Consider the following 10,863-nt stretch of genomic DNA (forward strand, 5'->3'; position numbering starts at 1 on the left):
ATCTATGTAAAATTGCCAAAAATAAAATAGATCAGTGAGCATACACCCGCCGTAGGACCTTAAAAAAGAAATAACCAGGAACAAATTAAATCTAAACAATGCAAAAGATACACACCTCTGATTAGGTGCAGATTACATGTGAATGAGACATATTTGTAGATTAGCAGGGAAGAACTCGTGAAGGATGGCATGGAACAGATTTGATCGAATACATGTATAAGATACTCACCTCGTACTGTTGTCTGGACCTGATTATTTGCCCTTCTAATTGATCTTCTTTGCAGTGGTGCAGATCATGTCTGTCTGGGATGGATTTGTAGATCGGCAGGGAAGATGTGATAAGGAAGATGAGCCGTCATGGGAAGAGGAGGCGTGAAAAGATACAGAGCGAGAAGGTGGAATCGTGGAGAAGTTTTGATGGGTTTAGGGCAGAGTAATATGGGTCCCGTATGGGTATGGGTTTGGGCCGGACCTTGGGTTGCCATAAGTAGCACGGAAGGATGTTTCAGCCGGGGCAGAGCGTACAGGTGGAATCGTACAGTTATCGGACGTAAAACGTCGTACGTGAAGCAATTCCGTTTTAGGAGTCGTCCATCCACCCTAATCTGATGGTGGAAAAATAGGAGTTACAAGGAGTTACAAAACTAAAATAACGAGAAATTACATGTAACTGTAGGGCCGTTACAAATTTTTGATGGGACCAGTTAGTTTTTTCAAGGGTAGATCCGTCAATACTTTGGAAAATTCTCCACATCGCACACACACTAGGGCTTGATCCGGGGACAGCCCGTCGAAGGTCGCCATCCATCACTGCATGTCCATGGTTCATCTGATAGCCCCGAGCAATCACGCATCAGGGGACCGACTCCTATGGCCGTCATCCGACAGCTGCATCACCCTAAAAGAGCTCATTATTATTACCAACCAAGTGGGGTTAGGTCATACTCCCTACATAAAGAAATATAAGAGCGTTTATAAATCCCGAAAGTATAATGATCTAAAAGCTTTTTATATTTTAGAGTATTTCTTTATGGAGGGAGTAGTACTGTATTTTGGCACCACGTCATATCCTTGTTTGGTCGGGTTGTCTCAAATATATACTTCTTATATTTCTGCACGTACGTTCCTCCAGAAAATAAAGTCCTAGTTCATATTATTTGCAAAGTGGATGTTAATTAGGATAGGAAACATTGGTTGATTTGAGTAAATATATGATCAATTGTTGCTTGCAGCAAAAGAATATGGAATTGCATCTCTAGTCAAACTCCAGCGTGTATATAATGACTAATAGGTATGCCCAGGCTAGTGCATGCTGCTGCAAGTTTGTTAGCAATTAATTGATCGCAGATATATAGATCGATCTTTTTTGCTGCCGGCCGGCGACCATGTCGAACACTTGGGACCTGCCGTTCGAATACGACCCAAGGTGGACCCATAGCAGCAGCTCGCCCTGTCGCCAACTTACCACCAGCTTGACGAGGCAATGGAACGGCGCTGGCGAAATTACCAAGCACATGGTCTTGGCCGGAGTGCTTGGCCGCGACGACGTTGGCGACAATGGCCCTGTGCTCGGCGGCGTGGAGGAGCTACAAACGGCGCCAGCGACGCAAGGCGAGCCTGAGCAGGTTCGGCCGGGACATGACTGCCACGGCCCGCAAGGGTGACCCTGTGGTCGGCCGTGACGATGAGATCGACAGCGTCATCCGCATCTTGTGCCGCCGGACCAAGAACTGCGCTGCGCTCGTCGGTGCCCCAGGGGTCGGGAAGACGGCCATCGCTGAGGGCCTTGCGCAGCGTGTCGCCGCTGGCACGGTCCCCGCGCCGCTCCTTGGGGCGCGCATCGTGGAGCTCGACGTCGCGGGCATGGTGTCCGGGACAGTCTGGCGCGGCATGTTCGAGGAGCGCATGAAGAACGTGATACAGCAGGCAGAGGATTCCGACGGCAAGGTGATTCTGTTCATCGACGAGATGCACATGCTCATTGGAGCCGGCGATTGGCAGGGTCGCCATGACGCGGCAAACATGCTGAAGCCGGCATTGGCCCGTGGCCGCATCCGGTGCGTCGGTGCCACCACATTAGACGAGTACAGAAAGCACGTTGAGAAGGATCCGGCGCTCGAGCGACGGTTCCAAAAGGTGCATGTCGATGAGCCAGATGAGCAGGCGACGATTGGCATCCTCGGGGGTTTAAAGACACGTTTCGAAGAGCACCATGGCATCAAAATTCTGGATGATGCAATTGTTGCTGCGGCGCAACTCGCTGGCCGCTATGTCACCGGCCGACAATTTCCTGATAAGGCTATTGATCTGATTGATGAGGCTTGCACAACAACAAAAGGAGGACAAGCATATGTTAGCCCGGATCATGTCGCAAAGGTAGCATTCCTTCTAAATTGTGATAAATAGTGTCAATATAATTGCGACGTTATGATTGAATGTTGTATTGTTGAAGGTTGTGAGCCGATGGACGGGAATTCCTGTCGCGGCACTGGATCCAGAGGAGACGGAAAAGCTAATCCATCTTGCAGATAGATTGCACGAACGAGTTGTTGGTCAGAATGAAGCTGTCAATCTAGTTGTCCAAGCAGTGTTACGTTCGAGGGCAGGTCTTGATCCACCTGGACAACCAATAGGTTCTTTCCTTTTCTTGGGCTCGACCGGTGTTGGAAAGACAGAGCTTGCAAAAGCTCTCGCCCAACAGCTGTTTGACAATGAAAAGATGTTGCTTCGGTTTGATATGTCTGAATATGTCAATTCTGGATCCGTGACACGTCTCATTGGAGCACCCCCAAGGTTTAATTTTACGTTATGTGCACTTTCGACATTGCATTATTAACTTATACTGTATATGGTTTCTCATTCTGCCTCAAGTTTTACTGATACAACTACTTGTTTTATAACATCTTAAAGTTATCTGGGTTATGATGATGGTGGACAATTGACTGAGAAAGTCCGGAGCCGTCCATACAGTGTTATCCTCTTTGATGAAGTGGAGAAGGCCGATCCCTCAGTATTAAATGTATTTCTTCAGCTCCTTGATGATGGTGTGCTGACTGATGGCAAAGGTCGTAAGGTAGATTTCAAGAACACTGTCATCATTATGACTTCCAATCTAGGAGCAGAGCACCTAATTGCAGGAATTCGTGGCGAAAACACAATGAAAGATGCAAGGGACCTTCTCATGAAAAAGGTTGGATCTTGACTCAAGTGCAACTTTTCCTCTAAAACATGTACGTGGCTTGAATTAATTGTTCATTTGCAGGTACATGAATATTTCAAGCCAGAGCTTCTCAACAGGTTAAGCCAGATTGTTGTATTTGACCCGCTTTCGCATGATCAACTAATGGAGGTTGTGAAAATTCAAATGAAGAACGCCACCACCAGAGTAGAAAAAAAGGGCATATCTTTATCCGTGAGTGATGCCGCATTGGACGTCATTTTGTCAGAGTCATACAACCCTGTAAGTATATGTTTATTCTTATACATATGGTGTGATCAAACTGCATCTTGTTCAAGTAGTGCATATTTACTCTGTAAACGAATCGGATGTGCTGTCTATTTCGTAGATGTATGGTGCAAGGCCCATAAGAAGCTGGGTGCAGAATAATGTTATGACAACTATCTCTGCAATGCTAGTGAAAAAGGAAGCTAGCAAGGGATCAACAATCTACATTGATGCTGCTGACGACAAGAAGAGCCTGAAGTATGTTGTGGTGAAGGAGGAGGTAGCGGATGCATGTGAGGCGTCAGGCAACTCCCGCGATACCGGTGATGATTCGACCGTCAATAGTCCCATGGCCATAACGTCGCCACCTCCAGCACTTTACAGAAGATTGTATTCTCGTTTCGGGTTTGTTTTGAGTTAATTAGGTGGAGAAGTCGGGTGCTATGAACTTAATTGTGGACAGGATGAGAAAGAGAATGCTGTCGTTTTTGCCTGATGGTTTATTGTTCCCTTCAATTCTCCTGCTTCCTGACTTTGCCAACCAGAAAAGATTTTAGTTGTTCTGTTGTTCTGGTCAGACAGCTAATTTCATTCATCACAAGGTGGTAAAGAATGAGGTTACCTTGGAGGAAAACAAAGGCACTAGATAGATCGTGATTGAACTTAGGTAATCATCTCTTAGTTATGAAATTACTGGGTGATGCGAATAATAGCTCGGGGCGTCCCCTCCTTAAACAAAAGAGTGTGCTTTACGCCATCTGTGTCTGCTACCTGCTAATCAACTTCAAGTTATTATGTTACATGCATATATTCAAATGGTTTCCCCATTATGTGCAGCTATATGCACCTTTCAGATAATATAAGCGACCGTCTTTTATGCTAGATTTACTCAAGTTTTTAAACAAAAACATTAGCCAAATAAAGCTACAACAGACTCACGCCGTGCCTCCGCCTGCTCCTCGAAATAGGCTTTCGTCCTGCTATATGAATATAACAACCAATCGATACAACATTCCGATCAACGCTGGGGCTAACAGCACAAGCACGTCCAAAAGAAAGAAAAAAATGCCAACAACGTCGGATCAACGAAAGCTACGGCACCCCGCGATCGCTGTGCCCACCGAGGATAACCACCACGTTCCAACGCCACCGAGTTGCCGTGTACCAAGCACCACCTTCAAGAGGAATGCGACGACGACGACACTGCTGCCCGGACGAATCCTAGTATTTCTTCCTGTACACGAAGGGTAGTGGGGGGGGAGAGGGTTCACCCGACGCCCTTCAAGAAGGATGGCGGTGCCCGCAGGCGTCACCGGGTTGTTGCCGGCAAGACCCGACATAGATTTCTCCTCACCCCTCGCACCCGCTACCCAGGACCAACCTTCGGCTCCACCACACCCGCCGTCCACCAACATGCGCCAACACAGTCACGAGGACACCGCCTTCGTCTCACCACGGCCAACGAAGCAAGGCCGGCCGAATACAAACGAGACACCCGTAGACAAGGACTGACATCACCGCAGCCACGAGGGAGGAAACAACCTCCACCAGCTTAGGCGGTAGCAGACCGGGCATAGCAGCAGAGGCACACCAGACCAAATGTTCGGGACGGTTTACGAGAGAGGGGTCAGAAAAAGTTGTGCTAGGTTTTGTCTTTTTTTTCTTCTAAATTATAAGATTTTGCTCGTATTAGACAACAGTACCAAGCACGAATTCTTTTACGAGGTGGTACTATTGTCTAATACGAGCGAAATCTTATAATTTAGGGGGAAAAAAACCTAGCACAGCTTTTTCCTTCCCTAGGACTGAAAAGAGGGGCTGGGTGTTCGATCCCCACGCACCACATATTATTTTTCACTGATCGGGAGCGACAAAGTGTTAAAGGGCCGGTCCATGATGATATGCTAGATTGTCGCTTATCCCACCAAGCTCCAGCACTGCGGGAATCGCCCCCTCCGCATAGGAGCTTGTGGCAACGGCGGGGCGTTTCGGCGCGTGGCTGGTGGCGACCGGGGCTGCAGGGCCGCTGTGTGTAGTAGCTTCTCGCCAGATCTGACGGCCACCCAGCACGTGCGCGGGGTGGCTGGGCCCATTGCCGGTGAGCACAAGCCGATGCCGTCCGCTGCTTCCACGTCTCTTGCTGTGACATGTGCCTCCACGTCGATCCTCCCCCATGCTGAGGCACATCATCGCTGGCCGCCTGCTCCCATGGCCGACGGGATCCCGCCATCCCTAAGCTCCACCACGAGTGGATCCGCCGCTCCACGAGCTCGCCTAGTACCGCCGCCACATTCTCGCCTCCCGCAAGCGAGCACGCAAGTGCTGCAATCTTTGCCGGTGACCTGTCCGCCGCGCGCGCTCTCTCCGACCGTTGACCGCGCTCAAAGCAGCGCGGGCAGCCTCTTGGGTGAGCGCTGCGGTGCAACGTCGCAGTCTGACATGCGGGTGGGCAGTGCTGGTCCTCCACGCACGCCGACGGTGACTTCCAGGCACGGAGAACTGTTGCCGTAGAGCTAGGCGGGGGCGCGAAGAGCTGCTGTTGCAGCGAGAGGTGGGGTAGCCGAGAGTGCGGGCATGATGCCACTGCTGTAGGGCGAGGCGGGACTGACCAGGCGTGGCCCAGCCCAGGTGGGCAAGTGGCGCTGTGGGGCGAGCGAGCTTTAGCGCATAGGCCAGCATGCACGGTGGGGGAGGGGAGGACGATGCGCAGTTTTTTTATACGAATCTTTTTTTTCCACTAAATGACAGACTGTTTTTTTTTTTTGCAAAAATGTCACGGTGGACGGCAGAAGCTATCCGTGGTTTATTATTACTAGCAAAAAATGTCCGTGCGTTGCAACAGGAAAAATAAATTTCCCACGCTCTTAATTTACAAAAGTTCAAAATTTACGACCCAAAATAAAACAATTCGAATTTAGTAAAATTGCACCAATCTGTCATTAATATTACAAATCAATAATTAATTAAGAAAAGTCATGCAAGAAAGCCAAGAACAATAGAGACCTAATTTTTGACCCCCAAGTAAAAAAAAAATAGATCGGCGAACAAAATGGATCAATGGTTCTTATTGATGTATACATTCAATACATCATCCTCATAATACAGTTTTAATTTATGGTTCCAAGAAATGTTCCTTCTTTAATCGTGCATACATATCAAAAATCTTGATTCTCTTTTCTTCCTTATTTTTCCATCACATTGCGCTTCACATATAATTGGGAGGTAGACAACTCATTATTACCTAAAAACATAAATATGTTTATAAACTGGTACAAAGGAATATAAGGAAGCAAAGTGAGGCTATTTGATAAGACTAATTAATCTTTTCTCTCAGTCTCAGTAAAATCCGTGATGTGACAACGAGCCGATGCCTAAAGATAGAAGCGGGTGCGTGAAAATTTCAATCATTATATAAATCAATGCGGACGGACCAAAAAACTTAAGAAATTTGCCTTTTTTTTATTAAAGCCCTTCGTGTCACAAAAGAACCCCTCAAAACAAATCTAAGAAAAGTTAGTTGCATCGTCCACCATCTAGCAGAGCAACATGTAAAGGAGCAAGGTGGTATACGGGGATGACTGCGGCGGGAGCATCGTGTCGGACGGGTTCATGTCGACTTCTTGACCCCGACGGTCCTGCCGGCGCGCGCGACGGGCCTGTCGGCGCCGATGGCCTTCCAGTAGACGCCCCCGGGTACTTGCGGTCCCACGCGTGAAGAAGTACCACTCCCGCGCCCCGGAGAGCACCCGCTCCGGCAGCTCCCACGGGTCGTGTCGGTACATGTCGACCTCGGTCATGACGTGCGCCGGCGGGGCGCGTCCGGCCGCGCGCGCGCAGAGGTAGTCCCCACCAGCTCCTCGTCCGTCGGGTGCAACCGGAACCCCGGCGGCAGGCTCAGCTCCGCCTCCCCGTCCTGCCATTCCCCGCCTCGAGGAGCCCCGCCGCCGTCGTCCTACTGCGTCATCTCCCGAGCGGATCGGAAGGGACACCGTTGGATCTGCAGCCGAACGTGCACACAGGGATGCCATTCATCCGCAACACGGGGACCATCGGCGGGAACGTAATCATGGCGCAGCGGCTGCCATTCGCTTCAGACATCGTCACAGTTCTTCTCGCCGCAGGTTCGACGGTCACAATCCAGACTGCTTCCAAGATGGTGTGCCTGACACTGGAGGAGTTCTTGGAGCAGCCTCCCTGTGATGCCAAGACCATACTGCTCACCATATTTGTCCCTGATTGGGGTTCAGACAGTGTCATCTTCGAGACCTCTCGTGCAGCTCCCAGACCATTCGGCAATGCTGTCTCCTATGTCAATTCTGCATTCCTGGCAAGGACTTCAGGGGATGCAGCCTCAGAGGGGTTCGTAATTGAGGATATATGCCTCCCATTTGGCGCTTATGGTGTCGATCATGCCACCCGGGCTCGGAAAGTTGAGGAATTTCTGAAGGGGAAATCAGTGAGTGCACCAGTTATACTTGAAGCAGTTCAGTTGCTGAAAGATGTTATCTCGTCGTCAGAAGGCACGACACACCCTGAGTACATAGTCAGCTTGGCTGTCAGTTTCTTATTCAGTTTCCTTTCTTCACTTGGTAACAACCTGAATGCTCTCAATGGGTCTTGTGTTAATGGCTCCGAGAAGCATGGCAAGGTTGCCAGCAATGACTTGCCGATTCGCTCAAGGCAAGAACTGGTTTTCAATGACGAATACAAACCTGTCGGCAAGCCAATCACCGAATCCGGGGCAGAGCTGCAAGCTTCTGGTATACTCCTACACCCTGATTTCATTTTTTTTATTTAACTTACGAGTGTTTACTTGAATTAGTTTGTACGCTTCAATCATAAGTGGCAGTAGTACTTCAACCTTATAATTTAGTATTAATTTATGCGCTGACACTTCACTTCTTAGATTTTTGTAGCTTGAACAAGATCGTTTCGGAGTTCTTTTTATTTATCGTTGGTGCACTGCTTCAATCATGCTAAACCATCTTATATGCTTCATCTCTGAATATATTTATTCAGAATAAAATAAAATACGTTGGCACATCTAACTTCTGACCTGAAGCATGGGCTTGACAATATTCCTGCTTGATTACCAAGGGAGGCTGTGTATGTTGATGACATCCCTGCTCCCAGAGATTGCCTCTATGGAGCATTTATCTACAGCACACACCCTCATGCCCATATAAAAAGTGTCAACTTCAGATCATCTTTGGCTTCAGAAAAGGTCATCACAGTTATCTCCGCAAAGGACATTCCTGCTGGTGGAAAAAATGTTGGATCCGGCTGGGCAATGCTAGGATTCGAAGCTCTTTTCGGCAATCCGGTTTCTGAATTTGCTGGTCAGAATATTGGCATTGTGGTACCTACTTCTGAACCACTTGAACTCAATTTCAGGAAACACATAACCATCAGTATATTTTTACCCTGAAGTTGGATCCGGCTGGGCAATGCTAGGATTCGAAGCTCTTTTCGGCAATCCGGTTTCTGAATTTGCTGGTCAAAATATTGGCATTGTGGTACCTACTTCTGAACCACTTGAACTCAATTTCAGGAAACACATAACCATCAGTATATTTTTACCCTGAATTTTAGGCGGTCATTTGAACTTATCGCATCATCATGTTCCTTTGCCATCACTCAGATCGCTGAAACACAGAAGTACGCCTACATGGCAGCGAAGCAACATTGAGTATAGCACCGAGAATCTTGAGCCGCCAATTCTGACAATAGAGGACGCCATCCAACATAACAGCTACTTCCATGATCCCCCATATTTTGCTCCTCAGCCAGCTGGGGACTTCGACCAAGCGATGTCTGAAGCAGATCACAAGATCCTATCAGGAGAGGTACACACTTGATATTTAGGAGGCTGCATTCTTAGTTTCCGGCAAGGCCCAAATTCATTCTTAGCCGGTTGGGCAGCCCGAAGTCCCTCGGAAGTGCGTGAGGTGGTACACCAGCGTCCGCTTCTCCACCGTCATCTCGAGCACCTCCCGCACCACCGCGCACGCCCGCCGGTCCGTCGTCTCCGCGCTCGCGCCCTCCTCCAGCGGCTCGAATGGGGAGGCCTCGGGCAGGCTGTGGAACCGGAGGAGGTAGTCCCGGTGCGCGCGGCGGAGGTTGAGCCCGCGGCGGAGCGGGAGGTGCGGGAACCTCCGCGGCCGGTCGCGGCGGTGCGGCGGCGAACGGCGGCGCACGTCGGTGAGGAGGGGTGGGGCGAGGCGGGGCTGGAGTCCAGATGGGATCGAGAGGAAGGGTCGTGCTGCTGTTTTTTTTTCTTGCACGTACCGGTTTGCTTAATGCGAGGATTGCGGGTTGGTTAACTGAAAACGGAGGAACTTTTTCACAAAAATACCATGACGGACGACCGAAAACCCTATTTGCTTTATTATTACGAAAAGATATAAGGTAAAGATTATTAGCGTCGCCACTACCATATAAACTTTTACCTCGATATACATCGATATTTATTCTAAACTAATATCTTTTAAAAAACTTATTTTTAAAAACAAAGGGAGTATAGAGTTGAGAGTGTAGCGTGTATTTGTATCTTGATTGTACAACCCCGAATTGTTTTTTTATCAGGTAGGATGGGATCCGTCTTCAAATCGGGCCACAAGAGCGAGGTTGCAAGAGATTAAAACTCTTAATTGCAAATAAACATATTTAAGCTTGATAAATTCTAAAAATATATTACATCAACTTACGATCTGAAATACAACAATACTCAACATAAAACAGTACTAAAATATATTTACTAATTTTAATAGGTCTAAAACAGAAATGAAATCACTACTAAAACTACTATTAAGATAAACAGGAAAAATTCAGCAAAATCCGGCCGAGGCTGTCATTCCGCACACACACACAGCATAATGGGGGCAGCCGGAGTGCACTCCAGGCCTATGGGCATGGGCCTCGACGACCTTTGACCGGCCCATCAAACGCACCGGATAAGAGGGTCGGTTGGGGCGGATAGGGATCCCCGCCAGCCCGATCCCCTCCTCCTCAACGGCGTCGCCGGTAGCAGGCATGACCGCCACGGCCTCCTCGCGTCTCCGACGATCGTCGGCGCAACACCGACTACCCCTCCTCATCCGAAGAGGGCAGGACGACGACAAAGCCCACATGTGGTCCCTTCGGCATAGCACTGGCGAGGCCGAGGGCTCGTCAGAGGTCATGCTCCAGGGTGGCGACAGAGCGACCATTGAGACGGCCTAAGTGCAAACCCGCAACGTTGCTCTAGCCCTCGGCCATCCCCGATTGTCGTGGGACAATTGGCGCAGATGCGACGACGACCAGTCAACACCAAGCGGTTGGTGCAGATGCGGCGGCGGTCAATCGAGGCCGGGCATTGGTACACGTGGCTATCGTGTGCTGGAGACATGAGGTGGCGCGACCCGGCACGGGCGGGCGGG

General features: G+C 49.1%; 1 protein-coding gene across 1 annotated transcript; it reads left to right on the top strand.

The window, feature by feature from the left end:
- The first annotated feature begins 1,557 nt into the window (after nt 1-1,557).
- LOC123397446 (chaperone protein ClpB1-like) lies at nt 1,558-5,956 on the top strand. The gene is made up of 6 exons (XM_045091976.1): nt 1,558-2,376; nt 2,453-2,793; nt 2,911-3,190; nt 3,263-3,460; nt 3,567-3,725; nt 5,354-5,956. Exons 1-6 carry the CDS (start codon nt 1,558-1,560, stop codon nt 5,954-5,956), a joined length of 2,400 nt encoding a protein of 799 aa, XP_044947911.1.
- Nucleotides 5,957-10,863: the final 4,907 nt, after the last annotated feature.

The sequence above is a fragment of the Hordeum vulgare genome, chromosome 5H (assembly GCF_904849725.1).
Source record: "Hordeum vulgare subsp. vulgare chromosome 5H, MorexV3_pseudomolecules_assembly, whole genome shotgun sequence".
In the NCBI taxonomy this organism is placed as follows: Eukaryota; Viridiplantae; Streptophyta; class Magnoliopsida; order Poales; family Poaceae; genus Hordeum; species Hordeum vulgare.